We start from the raw sequence: 21,008 nt of genomic DNA, 5'->3' as shown, positions 1-21,008 counted from the left end.
TTTGTGCATAGCGAAGGATCAACGCAATGTTTTGCTTCACGAGTGTATTAGTCACATGAACGAGTATACAGTACACGCCCGCTGTATCTGGAGCTGGTCCTAAAGAATGTAGACAGGCTTGACGTCGGTTGGTGAGAACACGTCGTGGGTGTCCACGCATTTGATCATGCCGTCGGTGCTGCCTTGTGTGAGGAGCTCGATGCCTCGCTTGCTATACACACGGCCATTCGGGAGTACCAGGGGCGGGTTGTGCTCGTCCATGACGCTCTGTGTTACGCGGCAGACCAGTCGCGAGTGTGGATGGTACGCAAACGGAAGACCTGAGCACAATTGGCTGCCGACCTCGCTGCATGCAGGACAAATTGGTACCGTTGAGTCGGTGTGGCTGTGCTTTCGCCTCTTGCCACCGGCACAATTGGTGTTCCGTTGGCTGGATCTGTCGGCGCCATCTTCATTGCTGCTTGGCTTGAACCACATCTCATCGCTTTCGTTGCCGCTGTCTTCGTCGTCATCAGCGCCTGCACCAGTACTTTCGTCACCTTCTCGACGCGGCCGTTTGCCTCGGGTTCCACTGCGAGCAAGCTTCGCCTTCAGATTAGCGTCTCGTGTGAGATGGCACGCTCGTGTATTCAGCGTGGACAGTCCAGCGTGGAGCGCGATACAGAGTGACGGCGGGTCGTGCATCCCGTAGACGTCGTTGAAAGTCTTGAGGAACATCTCTTCCAGTGCGAGCCACCGATCCATCGAAAACACCTTTTCATACGCCTCAATGCCGCACTTTTCCGGTGACTCAAACGCCAACGTAGCCATGGCAATCTGAACCTCGCCTATTGCAGTATCACGAAGATCCTGCTTTTCCGGCTGCATAGCTAGCGGCGTCAAGTACGTGCGCGCGTACTGAACAGCCTCTAGCGGCTTGCGCGCGCGCACAAACTCAACGAAATCCTGCAGCCGAAGGTGGAATTCCAGCTGAGACTGCAGTCGTCGAAGCCGCGAGCCATTCTGCGAGCACCACGAGATCGCCTTGGCCGTTTGGTGCGCCCGAAGGTTCTTCAGCACAGCTTGGCATTCCACGTGCAGCTCATGATCCACCAAATGGCCGACGTCTAGCAGTGCGACAACAAAGAGCAAATAAAACCAGTTTAAAAAAATATCATCACCAGTACATTCTCAGCCTCTCAGTGAACCACCTTACCTTTGGTATCTTCCACAATCTTGGCGCTTTCCAGGAACCCTTGCCGAAGCAAATAGTCGGCGATGAGTCTATCATTAATTTCCTCTTCTCGATTCGTCCCCTCCTGGTGGCTCGGCATCGAGGGGTCACCTCCGATCTTTGCCGCCTCCAACGCCTCCAAGTACTGCGCTCGCGTGGCGCAGCTCTCGAGGTCGCGCTGCTGCTCGAGCGCGCTGCTCTTGGCGCTGTGCTTGAGTTGCTTGAGCTTCGCGGCCAGCTCGGCCAGCTTGCCGATGGCGGCCTCCACATCCATGCGGTGGCCGGGCTGCTGCGCGTCGCCGTCGTCCAGCGCCTCGATCTGCGCCGTGGCCTGCGCCAGCTCGCGCGTCAGCTGCTTGTGGTACAGGCGGAAGCTCCTGCTGGCCCCCTCAAGAGGCACGCGCACGAGCGGCAGACTCAGCTCCATCTTGGGCGCGTCTCTAAGGTCTCACTTGTGCGCTGGGAGTGCTTGTGGGGGGAGTCAAAGGCAGCGGGCGGACGCTGCTGGCTGGCTGGCTGGTTGGTTGGCGAGCGCGCGGAGCGAGGCAAGCACAGGCAACGACAACACACAGCAGAGAAAAGCCGTCAGGAGAAGACTCTTCTCCTGGTTCAAAGCTGCATGTACCATGGAGGAGAGACCTACAGAGAAAGAGAGAGAGAGGGGGGGGGCAGATAGAGATACACACACGCGCGTAGGCGACGAACGTGGCTGCTGGGTGCTGAGGCTGGGAAGGGGAGGGGCCTTTGCTTGACGCGGCCGAGGCTTCTTGCGGAATGACGGAGCTCAGCTCATGCGCTTCTTCCTTCGTCGCTCGGTTTTTGTTGCACTTTTGGCCCAGCAGACCCGGGTCGAAGTTGCGATGGTTTCTGATAAGTAGGGGAAACGGAGACTTATGATTGGGCGAGGGAGGGAAATTTGGGAAATTTGGGAAATGTAAGAAAGCACTTCAAACTGCTTGCTACCATGAAGCTGCGGTGGAGACTTACTCCAGGTCTTCGCCGTAAATTGACTTGTCCCCTGTGGCTTATGAGGCTCCTCTGATCGCTCGACGCACTGGAGGCGGGAAGAGAGGTTCAATTTGCTCACAAGCGTGAGTGGTTCTACAGACCTAACTTGTGTGACGTAGCGCGGACGCAACGCTGGAGTTGTTGAATACAGTACTACGTGTAGTATTAGTTGGTGTTTTGTTTCTTCCTTCAGTTCACTCTCCATCTTGCCGATTAGGAGTTTTAGTTTGCCCCGTAAGCAAGTGGGCGCTGATTGGTTGATTCTACACTGGACGTATCTCCTGCGCGAATCCATGACGTTGCGTCGCTCTGGTCGCAAACCGTATCGCGAATAAGGGTGGATCGTACACCGAGTAGTTGGAACATTCATGTATGCGCCAAAGCATCCCCACCGCTAGATAAGCTCAACGTCCAGGTACGGGGACTTTAAAACACGGAGGTGCGTGGATTTGAACAAGAGTGATTGTCAACTAGTTGCCGAAGTTGAAGTTGTCATGCCATGTGATTCGAGACGAGATGGTCTGGTGGCGTTCTGCTGTTGCCTTACTGTATGAGTTAGCGCCAAATTAAGTTCAAAAGGGGTAGAGCGTAGTAACAAAGTTTCTTTTGCATTCTCTTCGCCATTGATACCTGCCGAAAACGTCTAAAGCTAAGCTGACAGGCTCGTTCACTAAGCTGCACATGATCTCTCACTTTCTGCGCGCACCATCCTATCGTGCAAGCGCTTATTTCTACACCATCAAACAACCAAATGCCGTTAGTACTTTACCCCAATCCCGTAGCCAAAATGACAACCACAACACCCGACTTGCCTTGCGGTTGAAGCGCTTGCGAGTGGCCCTCTTCTCGTTCTTCGCGTCAATCTTCTGCTGCTCTTCGTACGAAAGAGACGAGTACTCCTTGTGTTTCTTCTCGTTCAGCTCAGCCTGGCGACGAGCGATCTCCTGCGCACGGGGAAGTGAAAAGAATGGACCAAATTAGGAAGGCAATCTAGAAGCAAATGCGAAATAATGGGACTTACGTCCTCCTTGGCAGAGGCAAGCGCCTCGGCGGCCTGCTTGATCTTCAGACGCCTCTTGGTAGCGCTGTGCTTAGCCTGTTCAAAATGAAACACATCGTTAGTGAATGTTACGGACCCCAACGCAAGCAACTGAGAACGTACATTCGGCGACAGCTTGATGGTGGCTCCGGCACCATCAACCAGGGCGAATACGAGCTGAAGCGCCTTCGGCACGTCCAGCTTCTTTGAGCCAACCGAGAGCTTGAAACGGATACGCAGCACATGCTTCTGCGTCTTGGGCATGCCCCTACGATACAGGAAAGCATTAGTCGTTAAGTCGCATAGGAGCGCCTAGAATGAGCTTAGACTGTGCAATAACCAAAAATACTTACACAATTAGCTGCCTGTTCATGTCCGTGATCACAATGTACTCGAGGAAGTCCTCTAGCTCGTTGATAGACTGCAGCAAGGAGGAATAGCATCCGATACATTAAGCGATGTCCACTCATGCAAATTTTTAGGAATCAAGAAATCGAGAACCGTACCGCCTGGAGAGAGTGCGTCAGCGCAGTCTTGGGGATCTCCGTGCAATCCGTAGCAACCCACATCGACTCGGGCACCTCCTTCACCGGGACTTGCTTCGCGTGCTCAAGCTAATAGCACAGCAAAGACGTTTAGATGGTTAGGCATGTGGGTTGTTCAACAAACGAAAAGACTGCAGCTTACCAGCTCAGGGAAAAGCTTGGTCAACGCCGTGAATCCCAGCTTCTTGCTGATTCCAAGAATGAACGGGTCCACGTCCTCGCCGTGCAGGCCGACATCGATAGTCTAATCAGAATAGTGCATTCAACACGTCGCAAGTAAGTATCATGACATCACGTTCGCCTGTGCATGCAGCAAAACCGTACCAAGTAATCCGACGTCGGCACGATGATGCGGTAAATGCGCGAGATGAGGTCGTGGTGAGACTTCAACTGCAATCGCAACACCAAACAAACCAAGTCAGCGCGCAACACCCTAGCTTTCAATCGCACGCAAGCCAAAACAGTACCTCCAGGTCGGCGACAAAGCGCGTCAGGAAGCGGCGGCCCGTGCAGAAGTACTTGAAGTTGCTGCGGCTCTCCTCAATGAGGCCCATGCCGTTCTGCACAGATGATCCCGTGTACGAGAACTGGGTGCGCAGCACTGGCTCCGCTTCCTCCAGCCTGGTCATCGTCGCAACACGCATCAGCACCTCATCCAGCAACACAGTCTCCTCGCCAACGCAAAAACTGCCCGTACCACTTGTCAGCAATGCGGCGGTTCTGCGCCTTGCCAACGAAGTACAGCACCAGGAACAGGATGCCAAAGCTCCAGCTGGCCGCCTCGATCGCAAAGTAGTCCGCTGCAGCCGGAAAAACACCCAAAGTCGTACCGCAATGTCAATAAACCAGAAATCAACTCCCCCATTGCCAATTGCCATTGTAGACGCACGGTTCTGGAACGGGATGAACTGCTTGGCCAGCGTAGCGAAGTCCCGGGGCGGCAGCGCGTGCACAGGCGTCGGGGCCGCGCGCTCCTGCGTCTAAACGGCGCCGCAACACGTCAGCAACTCGCTCCAATAGAGAACCATTGTTGGCATTGCCACTCACCTCCACGACGTCGAACTCGTCCTGCTCTTGGGCTGATGGCACGTAAAACACACACGCCGTTAGCACGCAGGAGAGCGCTGCACTCGATGCCGCTGCAAGGGGAGGGGCTCCTCACCGTGCACGAACGCCAACGCCATTGCCAGCAGCGCCAGAACGCCGACCTTGCGCCACATTTCGCTCCTGCGTGTCTTTATCCGCTCGATGAGTTGGCAGCTCGATTGTGACCCGCCACGCGGTCAAGGTATCCGCTAGCATGTCGAAAAACCTCGGGGAATTGATTAGCATGAGGTTTTATAGAACCGGTACATTTGCCAGTCGACCACTTCCATCCAGGCTCGCTCTTCAAGCACTGCAAGGTCCGAGGGCTTGGCTAGGCCGATAAACGCATGCTGAGTTTTGCTTGTTAACATGCAGTCGCTACTGATGTGGAAAATAGTGTGAATGAAATTTTGTACGTGTAGTTACGTACGTCTTTATCGGCTAGCCGATTTTGATTTTTTTTGTGAACTTGGTATGGCAAGGCGCGAGCTGAAGTTCATCATCCTAACAAGTAAAGTCCCGAAGAAGCTCTGAATTTCGCATCACAAGTTGTGATTCACAACGCTTCGTGTGAGCTTAGTTTAGTTTGTAGGGAAGGCCCAAGCGTAATTACAACTAACCCACCTCGAGGTGTGGGTCTAGTCTAAAATACGCGTGTCATGATCACCGCACACGCAAACAAGCTGGGTATTTTCAATTGCTTCACCGCCAGGATCCTTTAAGTACGATCACTGAACTTGGATGTGTAAATAGGGAGAGCTACGAGATGTACCGTAGCAAGCAAGCCATCACCTCCGAGTTGGAGCGAATAAACATGAAATGAAGCAGTTGCGGTATTTTTTACGGAAAGCTGTGATTGTAGCGATCATCGTTTCAATGCCTTGCATACAAAGGCGAACTCCACGCACTACAGAGACTGAATAAAACACAGATGGATGCGAGTGGAGGGGGGCGGAAATGCTTACGATGGTCCCTACATCGGAAGCGGTTAGTGTATATAAGTCAAAAGTTTGTATGTTGACTCTGATGTGGCCCGAAAATGGATTTTGATCGGCAACTAACTGCTGGACGCCAACTCGCGCAGTCTTCTAGCGATAGCGTGGATGAATGGGTTGCTCTGCAAGGACAAACAACGTAAAATGTTAGCAGAGAAGCACAATATACATAGACAACGACATAATGAAGCACGTACCTCAATGTCACTGACGATGGCAAGCACTTTGCCGAGTGTGTGCTGGACGGCGCCCGTGCTTGATGCCGCTTCGGGGTGGCCCAGGTAGTGCGCGAAGTGCAGCAACAGCACGACGAGCATGTTCTCCACTACAAACGACACACTGTCGGCGTGGTACTCCAGTACACTCTCCAGAGGCGTGGTCTCGCACTGGTGCTCACGCCGACGAAGAGCGCGCTGCTGCGAGGATGACACGGAGGAAACTGAAATTGAGCGAGCCGAGTCAGATTCATTTTTGACAGCTGCAAGTGCGTCCACAAGCTGCTTGCTCGTCTCGAGAGCGAAGACTGTCGAATCGAAACGCGCAGTAAACTCGTTGATCGACGGCGCAAGCGTCCACAACGGATCAGTGGCTGCTGCAAATGCGCGCGGGTCCACCGATGACATGGACGGGAACTGGTTCCTGTTCTGTTGTTGGGCCTTGTTCGTGATGGACAACAGTGGAGCGGCACGGCCTTCCTTGCTCCCACCAACCGCAAGCGTCATACGGCTTGCGCAGAAAGCCACCGCATTACACAGAATCATACGAGAGGCGTATAGTTTCTCCTCATCAAGGAGGGACATGTGCAGCAAGCTTGCACTGCCACTGGACTTCACCGCCGCAGCGTCACACTTTTCCAAGATTTTATCTTCACAATCCACACACGAAAACCGCTGGATAGTCGCGTTACGCTGCTCCTCCGTCGGGTTATTGCTCCACCATGAAGCTCCGTTATTGTCGCTCATCCCATCGATATCGTCGCTGGGAGGCACCAACTCCGCGCTATAGTACAGGAAGACCTGAAGAATCAACTGCGAGATCTTCTCCCACTTAGCGGTTGCCAGCGTTTGCTCGCACAGGTCAGGGAACTGGATGACGTAGCGGAAGACGAACGTCACGTAGGACAACTCGCGCAGCAGGTTCACTGAGGTAGGCTGTGACTGCTGACCACCAGCACATAGCTTCAATGCTGACGTGAAAAGCTTCCGATTCTTGTTCACGAAATACAGAACTTGGCTCGTAAGTGCGCGGTTCTTGGGAAGTGCAGCGCAGCATGCGCTCAACAGTCGAGCCACCGGAAGCCACTTGCGGTAATACACAGCCTCGACACGCTGGAATGCTGCCACAGATGCGAGAGAGGACGGTGCGTTGTTTTGCTGAACAAAATACTGTGGTCGGTGTGTGGGCAGGTTGCGCGCATCGGAAAGCACACGGACCAGCCCACCTTCTAGCAATGCAACCGCTCCGTCCTGCGTCTCAGCAACTCGGGCGAAAAGCGACAAAAAGCACTCATACATTGTGCCAATGGTCGTAGAATCCATTCCGGGTGGAAGCACGCTGCTTTTCACCATAGTTGCATTCCCATTGCCGCGTTCAAATGCCGCTGCATCCATCTCGCTCAGCTTCTTGAAGATGTCAATGAAGTGCAGCAGGTAGCCACGTTCGCGGAAAGTTGATACAAGCGACGAGTGGTCTTCAAATGCAACCAGAGACTCGAGCGCAGACACCGCCAGTGCCATACCCAAAGTGTCTTCGCCATCGCTTGCGTCCCGGCATACCAGATCAACAACCTGGTTAGTGAGAAGATGCCGAACACGCTGTTCCTGACTGAGTGCAGAGCCAGACAAACCGAATTTCGCCGAGGCTGAGTCCTGTGAAGTACGACTGGGCAGCACATGCAGCACATGGACAATGCATGAGTACAGCAGGGTGCGGGAGTTGCGCGCCGCTGACGGGTTTCCTGTTGCCGCAGCGCTGCTGTAGATGGAACGGAACAGTAGCTCGAGGAAGCCCAAGTTCTGGCGATGACGGCTCTCCGGCAGCACAAGGGGCTGGCTTGCATCATCAGTGTAGCTGAGCTGTGAGAAGAGCATCAGTGCAATCCGCGACACAATTTCAAACAACTGAGCCGAGGCACTAGCCTTCTCGGTCAGTTTGCTCAGCACAGCTGCGACAATACCGCTCATCAGCTCGAGTCGTACTTCCGCGGATGCAACAGAATCAAGTCCCTGCCACATAGCCGGCGTTTCGAGTCCTTCTTGTTCACGAGGAAGCGCTAGGTAGTCCAGCACAATCACCTCCATAAGCTCCCGCAGCGAGTTCAACGCGTGACTCTCAGCAGCGATTCGCTCCGAATAAATGTTCCACTGCACAGCCCACTGGATGAACCTTTCGGCTGCTGCTTCAGCACTGTTCTGGCTGCTGGTACTGCTTGCGCCGTCTCCGTTTACACGGAACCTCTTGGCCGATGAAGAGTAGTAGTCACCCATTCCGTCCTCAGTTGCCGTCAAGTCGAGCGTCTGAAGAGCCTGGCAGAATCGCTCAATATCGATTTTGAGCCACTTGTAGTATCCCTGTTCTACTGCCACGGTCACCTGCTCAGCCAAAGCCAACACCTGCTGGTTCGTTGGCACCGGTGGTGGTGAAATGTGGAATGAGCATTCATCGAGTAGCTGCAACAGCAGCATCTGCTCTTGCCTTGCGATAGCATGGTGCTCATTTCGGTAGCCCACAGAGATGGATAGCAAGTATCCCATCAGCTTGTTAATCTGCTTCATGTGCGGGGGTTCCTTGTGCAGCCCTACATGCAAGTACACCGCCAGTGTTTTGAAGAACCACCCACGCATGTTCAGCTCGGCGATGGTTGTAGCAGCAGTCCTTCTCCTCGACACATGGTAGACGCGGCTGAACAACTGGATCTGAGAAGCAAAGTAGTCGCTCGGAACACTCTCAAGCGCCGCAATAGTGTTCGGCGATGAGAATTCCTGGGTGATCAGGCAGTGAAGAACGTGGTAGCAACGTTCAGCTAATTCTGGCGTCTCCAAGCCAAAGTCCGCGTTCGACACAAGGGTAATCACTGCAGCAAGACCAGTCTTCATGTACGAAGTTGGGGCAGCGGCGGTCTTCGAATCACCATGCTGATTAACATTGCCGAGCAGCAAATGCGCCAAATTAGGCGCCGGCTTGCTCAAATTTTCGAGCAGCAAATCAAGGATGGCGGCTCGAATAGAGGGTGGAGATGTATCTTGAGCAAACAATTCAAACGGGGACGAGAGCATCCGGCTGTCCTGGCATTTTCTCCTCCTGGGAGAGTCCGATCCGGCCTCGTCATGATCATCGCTAGCTTCAGTCTCGTTATCTCCTTGCTCATTCTCGTCGTCATCATACACGTTCAGCAAACGGTTCATGTAGCCAATCATTATGTCTGCGCTCGCCCCGCTGTCAATAAGCAGGTCTACAAGATCGGTCCCGCTCATGCGCCCGCTAATCAGTCGCAAAATAACTGCAGAAAGGTGCGGGATGTGCGCCGACTTTGAATACTTGATATACTTCACAATGTTCACGAAATCAGAGCGGTGGCGACACAGAATCGTGTGCATCATCTCGACTTGCAAGCGGTGGGAAAGCTGGCGGTTAAGGTCAATATTCACGAATTGGACGTCTTTCTCCAACACCAAAACCACGATCTCGAGTGCGTGCTGCACACACCGCTCACGCAGGGCAGCAACCGCCGTAGTTTTAGTGAGATACGTTTCACTAGGTTTTTTCGACACGTCAATGACGAAGTTCAGTGAGCCGTGTTTGGCTTCCGTCTCGCGTTTAACAATGTCCAGGCAGTAAAAGAATGAGTGTTCCAGGTGCATGTCCGTCGACGTACTCTCCAGATTCTCAACGCCTCCGTCTCCAGAGATAATAGACAGCACTTTTGTCAACAGTGGGTTGCTTGACAAGAACCGAGCCAGCAGTTGATAGGACAAACTACCCTCCGTGGTCGAAGTATCCGCATTCCGAAGAATCTTCTTGAAAATGGCAAGCGTGCCATTCACAAGCGCCCACTTTTCTTCCTCCCGCTCGTACTTCCGCAGGTCAAACTTCAAGAAAATGTGCTCCAACAAGAACTCGAAGTAGAACTGGATAGCCGCAACACGACCATCACCCTCGAACGATTTCCAGGCGTGTGGGTTCTCAAACAGTTCATAGAGCAGCGTGACGAATCCACGTGTTGCTGGGTACGTTCTACTCAATGATTCGTAGTGCTCAAGTTCGTAACTGATATCCTGATTGCCGTAGACCAACGTGTCTCCTGTAGTACGTAAAATCTGCAGCGCATCCACTTGACGCCACACAAATGGCGCAATATCCGGAACCCGCGCGAATACTGCCAGTGTCTTCATAAGAGCACCCTTCAGCGAGCTTGGGATACGACACTGTAGGAAAGCCACAAAAGTCGGGATCGGGGACCAATCATGATTGTGAAAGAAAATCAGGGCCAGCTGGGGGTCCGAAATCACTTCCTGGATAAGTTTCTGGATCGTCTCGAGAGCCTCCAACTCCTTCGGACGGATAAATCGGGGGCCAGGATTAGCTGCGCTGCTCACATTGTTGAAAGTGCTGCCATCGATACCAACCCCTTGCGCGACGCCACCAGGCATGAGCGGGGAGTATCCAACAGGCTTCTCAGCATCCGTAAGAAGTCGCTGGTACTTCGCCATCACGGCAAAGAATTGATCCCAACTAAGCTGCTGGGGGTTCTGCTTGATGTGGTGGAAGGCCTGCTGGGCGCACTCTGGTCCGCTGGCAGCAGCTGCCACTAGACGCATGTAAGCAGCCAGGCACCCAGGGTTTTTGAAAGCTGCGTCGCGGCATGCGATCAAAAAGTCGTGACAGCTGCCACCATCAACGCTGCTAGACATCGTTTCAGGTTGTTGGAGATCATCCCCCGCGTTGCTTCCGGTACTACTGCCATTGCTGCCGTGAAAGTCATACTCCTCGTTGGTGCCACGCCAAAATGAGCAACAGAACGCCGCGTTGCGGGCGCATAGCGACGTTGCAAACTCAATAATATTTTCGAGACAATCTCCAGTCCAGACTGCCACTTCGCCATCACTTTCTGATTGCATCGCAGCGATGGCGGCCTTGTCAGCGACGGTTGGCACATCGATCATCATCTTGGACGAATAAGTACAGAACAGCAGCTCGAAGTTACGTTCGTAAATGTTGTACAGCCGCAGGTCGCGCTTCCGGTCCGGCAGATATTTAAGCTGCACCTCGACCAGCGTGTGAAAGACGCGGTTCTCAATAGCCTTTTTGACCACGCGAGTCGATTCGTCCGCCTCCGCGAAAGTGACATTGCTGTTATCGTTGCCATCTCCGTTGCCAGCAAGAAAACCGGCCCATGCGAGCATCGCAACACTCTGAAAACTCTTTTGCTCCCACTCCTCCTCGAAAAAAATGCGGTGGAGCTCCTTCACCACAGAGGCGTGCTCCCGTCGGCAAAGCGCGGTTCCAACCTCCATATCACCTGTCTCGCGATCCATTTTTCTCGTTTTCTGCAGCAACACGACGAACAGCGCCACCTGAACCGCAGTAATTGTCTGCAGCATGCAAGACACCTGTCTCACTGCTCCCTCGGGCGACGTTCCAGCGAGTGATCCGCCTTCGAACAGCTGCGAGAACGACGACAGGTTCACAATGTGCGGCGACACCTTCGCCACCACATTTTTTAGCCGCCCGCACAGCGACTTTAACAGCTCTGCGAGCTTCTGTACTTCGTGGGCCAGCGTCAAGGTGCTCGACACAATGAACACCAGGCAGTCCGCCACAAGCGTGTGCCAGTAGCTCACGCTCTGCTCCATCCTGGGCACCTGTGCTAGCTGGGTAAGCTCTCCATCAAAAGCCGCCACGAGATTGGCCAGCAGCTCCTCTGTCAGCAGCTTGTTCGTGAACGTCACGATGAACTGCGCGCGTTGCTTGTCCAGCCGCGTCTCGAGCCGGAGGCGCAGCAGCTCCTTGAGCAGGTGCAGCTTGTACTCCGTCTCGGACGTGAGGAAGTAGCGCGCCGCGCTCTGCACCGAGTCGGCGATGGTGGCAGGCGGCAGCTGGTCGGCGCGCTCCACCCACTCGCGCTGCTGCTGCTCGCTGGCCAGCAGCCAGAACTCGAAGCAAGTCTGCTCGCTGGCGCGAAACTCGTCGCTAAGCTTGCAAATCTCCTGCTGGATGAGCGGCGACACGTCGACGTGCTTGCCGGCCACGGTCACCGTGTTGGCCTGCAGGGCCGCGCGCTCCGTGGCGCTGGGCGGTGCGAGCGTCAGCGGCTTCAGCAGCTCGGGCGCCGCCGCCACCAGCTGCGCCATGAACTGCGGCGCGTCGTCGTCCGTCATGCTCTGTCCCGCGAAGGCCAGCAGGTCCTGGTGGAGCTGCCGGAACCGCAGCGCCGGCGCGTCCGCGAGCGACAGGCTCTCGCTCATGGTCGCAATTTGGAGTCCGTTGGCTTGTGGGGGCTTTGGGGGGATTGCATTGGCGCCGAAAGCTGTCGTATTTAAGTGAATGACTGACCATCACTCCCAAATGGTGTGTCACACACGATTGCGCACTCATTGCATCAGATCGGCTTGAACCAGAGGAAGATGAGGAAGCTGCGGATCTCCTCGCGACTCAAGGCCCCCGTCACGTGGCTTGCGCTGGTCTTCATCTTGCTATGCGCGTACCACGAAAACCTCGTGTGTCTTGCGGATAGAACGGCGCCGGCTACGACGTATCGAGTCGACGGCAAGACCAACATCAAGGACATATTCAAGTGCTCGGGCCTCCACTTCATCGGCTCCTTCAACGAGTACTACGTGGCCTGCGAGCTGGCTGTGCCCGCCCAGGAGACAATTCAGCTGCTTGAGATCGTGGACGTGACGCTGGACGGCTCCAAGCTGTCGCCGCTGCCTGGCGTCCACGCAGAACTGGCGTTCCAGCTCAACGCGAGCATCGCCACCGTGTCCATGCGCAACAGCCAGCTGCAGGCAAGCGCCGTGGAGATCCACGCAGCAAATGTAACTATGGATGAGCACTCGGCTGTAAATGTTACGGCGCGAGGGCTCAAATTCGGGCCCGGCTACAACTCGTGGAACTCGATGGGAGGCAGCTACGGAGGCATAGGGGGCGCGTCGCTCACGGAAGTCCGCTCGAAATGCGATGACATGCCTCCTAATGACTTTTTCAGAGTTGTGGGAGATGTGTCCGGGGATATGGCGAACTTTAGGGGTTATGGAAGTGGAGGAGGCAACGACAAGAGCCGAGGAGGAGGACGGATTAGATTGGTGGCGGGACAGAATGTAGAGATCAATGGATCGCTGCTGACAAATGGAGGAGATGCGTGTACAGACTGCTATGATAGTGCTGGTGCTGGCGGGAGCATTCTTATTGTTGCAACGAAACGCATTCATGGCAATGCAACGGTGCAAGCTAATGGTGGGCAACCGAGTGTCCGCAATGGAGATGGTTTTAGTGACGGTGGTGGAGGGGGCGGTGGAGGAGGTGGACGAATTGTGTTTGATTCGATGAATGCGGAGGAGTTGGGACCATCTCGGGTTGAGGCATACGGTGGTGGTTTTAGCTCAGACAATAACGCGGCGATTGGATGGTGTCAATTGGGAGGTGACGGGACAATATTAAAGCTGCAGCATACGACCAAGGAAGACGGTGGGCTTGACGGTAGCGAAGAACAGGACCGCGCTGGTGACGGCAAGACGCTCCTAAGCACGTTGTTAATAAAAGGGGGTCGTCTAGCACACTCTGGTCCGGTGAAGCGAATCCAGATCTACGGGTGCACTCCCATATTCGAGCAAACGTCAAGAGGTGCTCGGTTTCTCCCAGAATCCCTGGCACATGTTTTCGTAAGTGGGGGAGCAACAGTTTGCGCATCAGTAATCCAGCTGAAGGTACGTACATTGCTTGATCAGCGTGGGCTACTTTCTTAAAGCAAGATACGGTGAGTTGATTTTTTGTTACTGTGGGGCTTTGTAGGATAGCGTTGGAGGTATCGAGAGTTCGATTGTGGTAATGTTGTGGAGGCACTACCAACCAACCATCCTAAAGCTCGGTGAAGCTAATACTACCTTGGTTTGTGTGCTGTATGCCAGATCGACTCCGGCTCAGAACTCAATATTCTGGATCGTGATCGGGTTGTTCAGCTATCGGCAGCGCAGATCACTATTCAGGTAGGCGCAAAATGCGGGGAGGACTTTGCTCCTGATTATAGTGCATGACGTGCTGAATGCTGTATTTGGGCAGGGATATGTGGGCCCGTCTTCGCTACAAGAGCGCGACTTGTTTGGTTTAAATCTTATTGCCGCTGACGTATCGTTTTCAAATGCGTTGGCTATGGTGCATGAGCTTGGAGTGGCTGCTCGCGGTGCGCTGTCCATTGATAAGTTTTCTGAACTCAAGTTTCGGGCGCAAGTGAAAGTCGAAACGGGTGCTTCAACTAAGGTTGAAGGTTTTCTACAGCCTTTGGCTAAGCCCTTCCAACAAACGGGTGGTGACGGCCCCGATGATATTCCAGTAATCAGCTTTACTAGCAAGAAAGACATCGAGCTTCGACCGCAAACTGTTGAAATGGGCCAGGTCAAGTTCCGCATCGATGCCAATGGTACAGGCATCCTAGATATGCCGTTTGACACTCCCTTTTTGAGGCTGTCAATATCGGCAGCAAATGTGTTTGTCGCCAACGTGAACAGTGGTCCTGTGTTTGAGTGCAAAGGTATCAAGCATCAAGCTGATGCAGCTACCTGCAAATCTCTACATGGAATAAGTGATGATGCCAAGCCGTATTCTATCAGTGTATTCGCTTCCGAGGTTGCGACGATTGGGAACATTTCCGCAGGATCCATTATTTTGTGCAGCGGGAACAATATGACCATCGAGGGTGCAATTTCCAGCTCGTGGCTGGGGTGCGGGTCTGGTGTGGGGCCAGGAAAGAGTGAAGTATCGGGAGAAGCCAGCGGTGGAGCTGGTCATGGTGGACGAGGTGGCAACGTTTTGCCTGGAAGCACTGGAGGTGGTGCCACCTACGACATTTCGAAAGAGCTTGGACTCCAACAATCAGCAAGTTGGATCGTACCATCGTCTGCCGACATGGGGTGGCCAATTTGGCCTGGAAGCGGTGCAGCGAGTGGGGATACACCAAATAAAATCACTGGAGGCAATGGGGGCGGAATTATCTACATCGGATCCAAGAATCTCGTTGTAGCTAAGACTGCGTCAATATTAGCACAAGGAGGGGTTGGGTCCATGGGTGGCGGTGGTGGATCAGGTGGAGCATTAACGCTTTTCATCGCTAACATTTCAGGCGGTGGCGCGATTGATTTATCCGGAGGACCAGCATCGACACCTGTAGTGTCCCCGAATGTCGACGAAACAGCGAATCAAACGTCGATTTGGGATCCGAACTTGCTTCCTGGAAAAGCCGGGAAAATTGGAGGAGGAGGCGGAGGAGGAATAATCCGAATCACGTATCTGGATGATAAAGCTGGAGGAAACGGCGAACAATTTATCGAAGACGGAGGCCGCATTTCTGTGGACGGTGGTGAAAGCACAGGGGGCGAGAATGGGGGCACTGGTGTAATGGTTGGGGCGAATTGCAGTCCAGGTCGCGGAGGTGTATTTTGCTTGCCGTGCCCGGAGGGCAGTCACAGTCCAGGTCGCTTTTCGAAGTGTTCACCTTGTGACCCCGGAACTTGTTCAAGCCATGCTGGCGCTGCAACCTGCGATGCCTGTCCTATCGGTCACTTTAACCCGGATTTTGGTAAGAAGGAGTGCCAGCCATGTCCGCTAGGATCATTTAGCGCGAAGACGGGGCTGAAGAAGTGTGAGCTATGTCCACCAGGCGCATTTGCTGGCTTGCCTGGCAGCAGCGCATGTTCTGCTTGCCCGGTTGGTACTATTTCAACGTCATCCGGTAGTAGCAATTGCACCATTTGTGGTATCGGGGAGACCACAGTAAAAGCTGGTGCTACCGTGTGCGCTGCCTGCAAGACTAAGCCTGTTCACTCAGAGTTCAATATGCGCGGGAACTGTTCTTACGCCTGCTTCAAAGGCCGCAACGGTCTGGATTGTTTGACACCCTTCGAGCGCTTGGTGAAGCCCATTGGTGGGCCTATAGGCTTTGTGATTTTGGTATTTAGCATGATGGGGCTTATCTTCGGTGGCTGGGGGTTTCTTTCGTATCGAAGCTCTAGGTCCGAGCTGCGTCGTTACGCTGAGTACAAAGCACAAAGGCTTCGCGACGAGCTCTCACTGGAAACGTTAACGCGGACACTAACGCCTCGGCTCACCGACCAAGATTTAATTGCTCATGTTGCGCGATTATATCTTGCCGGAGACAACCATCTTAAGAGTGCGTGGCGACTGAACCCGTATTTTCTGCCTGCGAGTTTGCGCGACATCGTCGAGGAAGGCACGTACGCAAGTTTTGCTTCGACATGCAACAAATTGGTGGATTGGGACCCGGCAGGCTGGGAAGCATGGATCTACCGCTTGCTGCTTGTCACGATGCCTCCCGTGAGCACCCTTTTCATGCGCCGTCGCCAATTGCATCGTGTGGTGGAGCTTTCCAAGTATATCGTTCACTACGGCGGGCGTTTCTTTCGTGATATGAACTTTCGGGTGCACGGTACACAGCTAAAAGTTGGCTTCAGCTCCGACTTTTCTCTTGGATACTTTGACGTGCTGATATCGCAGTCCAATTCTTCATCGTCCTCGAACTTAGCTGCAATGCAAGCAGTAAGTCACGAGGATTTGGTGCTCGTTGTTGGCGGGAGTGGATCATTTTTCAGACCATATCATCTCGATACGAACGACATCATCCTGCGGGCTATACCTTCGCGTTTGGAACTATTGGAGCACAACTTTTGGATTGATTTTGTGGCTGACATCAACCAAAAGCTGCGCGTTTTACCTCAGCCTTCATCGACCGTTCGGCGTGTGCACGAGGCGGCCGAGGTTTCTCGTGACATTATTGCGCTTGTAGATACTTTCAACGAGAAGCACGTAAAGGACGGGTTTGCTGTGGCGTTTGGGACGTTTTCAGTTGGTGACGCAGTTGCAGCTGACGGGAATGAGAGTTGCTTCGAGTCATTCACAGTCGAAAGTGTGGATACGACATTCGCATTGTACCCGCAAGAGGCATTCAAGCTGGCTTTCCTAGTATCCCGATTGAACTCACCAGAAGCTTCACCAGCAACACTGCGTGATGTGCGTGACAGTGCGCCAGACCCACCCGTGGAGTTGGCATCTGAAATGAATGACAAGGTAAAGGCCGAAACTGATCCTAGATCCGCCGACTTCCGATACTCGCAAATTAGAATGGAGGCGCTGTTTGCACAGCCTGAGCGTCAATCGTTTGGAAACTACGGCGACGACTTAAGCGATGACAGTGACAGTCTGACGCCACTCAAGAAGCCTTTGAGTGGCTCCAACGCACGCCGCGCGAGGGCACTGCTAGAGTTTGTGTGCACAAATGATACAGCGAAACGGTGGCTGATGGTGCTTTGGCAGCCTGTGTACCCTCTTTTCCGCTTGCGAAATCTGCCGCGACCTGAGCTTCCTGTTCGCTGGTTGCTTTCTGTGACTATGGTGCTGCTGCTAATCGCCGACATGGGTGTTGCCTTTTGGATCATGGTGGAGTATTATTGTGTACAAATTCGCGATCCAACTGCTCAGGACTCGGGCTGCTCTCGGGTACGTACTTTGAAGCAATCGAAGATATACCCTTTTGGTGATTCTAATGGTGTGCGTTTGTGTTTTGTCTGTCATTCTGTCGAGTCCAGACAGCTCTATGGTCTGTGTTAGGTATCCTACCTGCAGCGATTGTTGGCTCACCACTACTTGGATTGGTATTTGTCACGAGGAAGAGTATCTTTTGCGGCAAGTTGTTCGCCGTGTGGAATACCAGTTCGATCATGAACCAAGTTGTAGCCTTTATCTGTGGGCTGGCATTCTTGGCGTACATTCACGACGAAATCCTCTTGGTGGCAGTCGGCGGTGTGCTCATCAAATATCTCGAGAAGGAGGTGGCGCTACGTTGCATCGCGCAATACGCCAGCGAGCGGCCACTGCGCGGTTGGCGCGGCCTGCACACCACCCGTGATTGGTATGATGCTGCGTATACTCCCTTAGTTCATTACGAAAGCTGAGGTGAAGCATCGAATAGAGCCAATACACTGTATTTCGTGTTAACCTTAGCCGATCGCTCTCCAGTTAACTCTTCCGACAGCTCTACCATCTCCGCGAGAAGAGCTTCATGTAAAAATACGTGACGATAAACACGATAATCAGCATGGCCACCAGCCACAGCGATGTCCAGAAGCCAATACTGGACGCCAGTTGCTCCTTTAGCTTGGCGTTCTCACGGTCAAGCAGAGCCGTGTTCGACTCGGCGCTCTGCCCCACGGCGTCCAGGATCTTCACATCTTCAGCCAGCGACTGGTTGATCGTCTGCGTCCGGTCCTTGAGTTGCTTGGCCAGCGACATCATCTCCGACTGAATCGACTCCTGCTCTTCACGCGCCACGGTCTCGGACGCACTTGCCTGCGCCCCAGCGCGATCCACAAGGCCCAGTCTCTTCCTGATGGCCTTGGTGGACAGCTTCTCCTCCTGTGGGGTGGCCACCTCGAGCATCGCCTTGAAGTCGTCCGCCGTCAGGTCTGAGCGCAGCTCCGGCGTTGAATCCACCACCGCCTCCTTTACCTCCTCACTGAGCGCCGACTGCCTCTCTTGGCCATCCACAGGATCCTCGGGTTCAGTCTGCACCTTGGCAGCAGCACGAGCGCGTTCCTCCCTCATCTTGGCGACCTCGGCAGCTCGTGGAATCCGCATGGGTTTGACATTGTCCACCTCCAGCTCTCTCTTAAGTGTGGCGATGGCGTCCATCACGGGGGCAAACTCCGGCCCCAGGGCCTTCAAGCCGTCGCTGTTCTGGCTGAGCTGCTGGAAGTGCAGCGCCAAGTGCTGATACTGTTTGGACACGTAAGCACGAGAGTTGTGAGTGTTATAGGCGGAGAGGAGAGAGTGGAAACGTGGTAAGATGTGTGGGTACCTGGTCTATGATGTCGGCATCTAGAGGGTACTCCTTGTTGGCTTGGAATCGCGTCCAGGCCGCGAGGAAGCGGCGGCAATCCACCGCCTCCATCGTAGCAAGCACAGGTAATGTCATTGTGCACAGAAGGGGGTATGAATTTCAAATTTAACATTATTCTGCGACACCCCCTAACCTTTTCCAACATTACCCCTATTTTTGCTTCGTTAACCTCAACTCAACTATTTTTCGTAATACCCCATGCCCCTCCCCATAATTTGACTTACTCGTCGTTCAGCGCAGCACCAATGCGGAGGAATACGTCGCGCGGGATGCCACACGTGCACCCCGGAACGTCACACACATACTGCTGGCCTAGTACGACACTGCTCTCACCTCGACTACGCGGCACCGAGTTGTTACTATTCACGGTGTCTTCTCGCAGTCGAGGGGTCTTCTTCATCGGTGTCGGGGGCACACTGCGCTGGGACAAGGTCGGTTGAAGCGCCTGGTCTTGCCGAGTGCTTCCTAGAGGCTCCGCGTTGTGCTGCTGGTTGAAACGAACAGCATTAATCTTGACGGACGCGTTCTCGACCTGCCGTTTGAGCACGTGCAGCTCGCGAGCGTATTGCGCACAGTCTTCTTGAGCCTGACGAGCTTCTGTCAGCAGCTCCTCGATCTCTTGCAACTCGATCTCCAATGTCTTCACCGCACTCTGCTGCTTCGCCACGCAAGCCTGCGCGAGATCCCGCTGCTTGACGGCGCTGGCAAGTCGCTGCGCATACAGCTGTCGTCGCTGGCTGCGCTGCTCCTGAGCCTCTCGAGACTTGGCTAACAGAGCCAACAGCTCCGCGGCTGCCTCGCTTCTCGCTACTTTCTGCCGGTCAATTTCGTCGTGGATGGCTCGCTGCTCGGCTACTCGAGCTTGTGCTTGTGTTTTCAAAGCGATCAAACGACTACGCTTCGCTCGGGTGATGTTAAACTCGCAGCACAGCCGAGCCCACGTACTTAGCGCTCGAGTCAGAGACCGCCTGCGCCAGAAGTGCAGCTTCTTGTCCGCAACTAACAGGCCACGCAGCGGTTGGTCCAGTAGATGGATACCCGCGGATAGTCTGAAGCTGGAAGGGTCCATCTCGGATGGGCATTGATGCGCACAGCGGAGACCGTGGCACCATCCGTCTACAGCGAGAGTATCCGCTGAAGATTGGAGGCTACCGAGACCCCGTGGACGGAGGATACCAGGCGATGCAAAGGTAGCAACCGACCCCCAGCATCCGATGAAGAGAGCCCCAAAAGTGTAGAGCCCCACCCCATGGCGAGTTCTGCATGTAGTGGCAGCCACCGACAGCGTCCCAGAGCTTCCCGCCGCACCGACGTCGCCTTCGTAGTGCAGAGCGGGGTCGTAGCGCGTTCCGTGACCCGCTTGATTTCCGTTGAGCCATTGCCCGCAGTACATGTGACCCGACGAAGTTGTCAGCACGCCGAGGCCATGAGGCTCCCATTCGTTTTGCTCCGATCGGCCTTGCAGTCGAGCCTGTCCCCGGTAGATCCCGCCGCCGAATGCAAGGACGCGGAACGAGGTGTCGTCTGAGAAATTGCTGTCGTCCGAAGATGCAGCATCTGCTTCGTCGCCTGCAGCAGTCGCTCCATCGACTTCCAGCTCATTGTCGTCCTCCTCAAGCGTCTTGCGGGCTCGGTCGAGCTCCAGACGCAGCGCGGTCAGTTCGAACTCGCCGTACGCGGACGGGATGGCGTCTGGATTGCGGATGCTCAACCTGCCCGACGGATTTGGTTCCGCTTCGGCAGCAACAAAAGCATCAACAGCGCCGGCGATCGAATCTCCGGGCGCCAGCTTCAACACGTCACTTGCCGGCGGCTCCGCAGATCCCGAGCCTCCACTTGCAGTTGCAGTTGCCGCCGGTGCGCGCAGGGACTGGTCTGCAGGCAGAGCTTCTGACGCAGCCTGGCCGTGAGCGCGCAGGGCGGCGGCGTCACCCCGGCCGGCCATCTGGACTGACGTGCAGGCGCCGCGTTCAAGCGGGGGGCACTCGACTGCGAATCG

At 54.4% G+C, this 21,008-nt stretch overlaps 6 protein-coding genes across 6 annotated transcripts; 1 reads left to right on the top strand and 5 right to left on the bottom strand.

Moving 5' to 3' along the window:
* Window positions 1–33: 33 nt before the first annotated feature.
* On the bottom strand, window positions 34–1,430 carry PHYSODRAFT_353936 (hypothetical protein). The gene is made up of 2 exons (XM_009521244.1): window positions 1,196–1,430; window positions 34–1,106 (listed from the first exon to the last, which is right to left on the bottom strand). The coding sequence occupies exons 1-2, from the start codon at window positions 1,311–1,313 to the stop codon at window positions 100–102; spliced, it is 1,125 nt and encodes a 374-aa protein (XP_009519539.1). The 5' UTR covers window positions 1,314–1,430; the 3' UTR covers window positions 34–99.
* Window positions 1,431–2,910: 1,480 nt separating this feature from the next.
* On the bottom strand, window positions 2,911–5,057 carry PHYSODRAFT_349881 (hypothetical protein; the record flags this gene model as incomplete). Its single annotated transcript, XM_009521243.1, has 13 exons — window positions 4,968–5,057; window positions 4,853–4,884; window positions 4,695–4,785; window positions 4,503–4,605; window positions 4,273–4,426; window positions 4,130–4,195; window positions 3,948–4,049; window positions 3,767–3,874; window positions 3,614–3,681; window positions 3,384–3,528; window positions 3,243–3,317; window positions 3,025–3,165; window positions 2,911–2,931 (listed from the first exon to the last, which is right to left on the bottom strand). The coding sequence occupies exons 1-13, from the start codon at window positions 5,023–5,025 to the stop codon at window positions 2,911–2,913; spliced, it is 1,164 nt and encodes a 387-aa protein (XP_009519538.1). The 5' UTR covers window positions 5,026–5,057.
* Window positions 5,058–5,837: 780 nt separating this feature from the next.
* On the bottom strand, window positions 5,838–12,350 carry PHYSODRAFT_541828 (hypothetical protein; the record flags this gene model as incomplete). The annotated part of the gene is made up of 2 exons (XM_009521242.1): window positions 5,838–6,008; window positions 6,084–12,350. 2 exons carry the CDS (start codon window positions 12,348–12,350, stop codon window positions 5,949–5,951), a joined length of 6,327 nt encoding a protein of 2,108 aa, XP_009519537.1. The 3' UTR covers window positions 5,838–5,948.
* A 159-nt stretch (window positions 12,351–12,509) lies between these two features.
* PHYSODRAFT_483958 (hypothetical protein) lies at window positions 12,510–18,065 on the top strand (the record flags this gene model as incomplete). The annotated part of the gene is made up of 6 exons (XM_009521241.1): window positions 12,510–13,811; window positions 13,897–13,929; window positions 14,013–14,090; window positions 14,164–16,821; window positions 16,864–17,647; window positions 17,704–18,065. The coding sequence occupies 6 exons, from the start codon at window positions 12,510–12,512 to the stop codon at window positions 18,063–18,065; spliced, it is 5,217 nt and encodes a 1,738-aa protein (XP_009519536.1).
* Window positions 18,066–18,147: 82 nt separating this feature from the next.
* On the bottom strand, window positions 18,148–19,084 carry PHYSODRAFT_478538 (hypothetical protein; the record flags this gene model as incomplete). The annotated part of the gene is made up of 2 exons (XM_009521240.1): window positions 18,148–18,885; window positions 18,968–19,084. 2 exons carry the CDS (start codon window positions 19,082–19,084, stop codon window positions 18,148–18,150), a joined length of 855 nt encoding a protein of 284 aa, XP_009519535.1.
* A 145-nt stretch (window positions 19,085–19,229) lies between these two features.
* PHYSODRAFT_485858 (hypothetical protein) lies at window positions 19,230–20,078 on the bottom strand (the record flags this gene model as incomplete). Its single annotated transcript, XM_009521239.1, has 1 exon — window positions 19,230–20,078. The coding sequence occupies one exon, from the start codon at window positions 20,076–20,078 to the stop codon at window positions 19,230–19,232; it is 849 nt and encodes a 282-aa protein (XP_009519534.1).
* Between the last annotated feature and the right edge of the window lie 930 nt (window positions 20,079–21,008).

This window comes from Phytophthora sojae (assembly GCF_000149755.1).
Source record: "Phytophthora sojae unplaced genomic scaffold PHYSOscaffold_2, whole genome shotgun sequence".
NCBI lineage: Eukaryota > Oomycota > Peronosporomycetes > Peronosporales > Peronosporaceae > Phytophthora > Phytophthora sojae.
The sequence above is the reverse complement of the archived record's forward strand: the minus strand, read 5'-3'. Positions and strand labels throughout refer to the sequence as shown.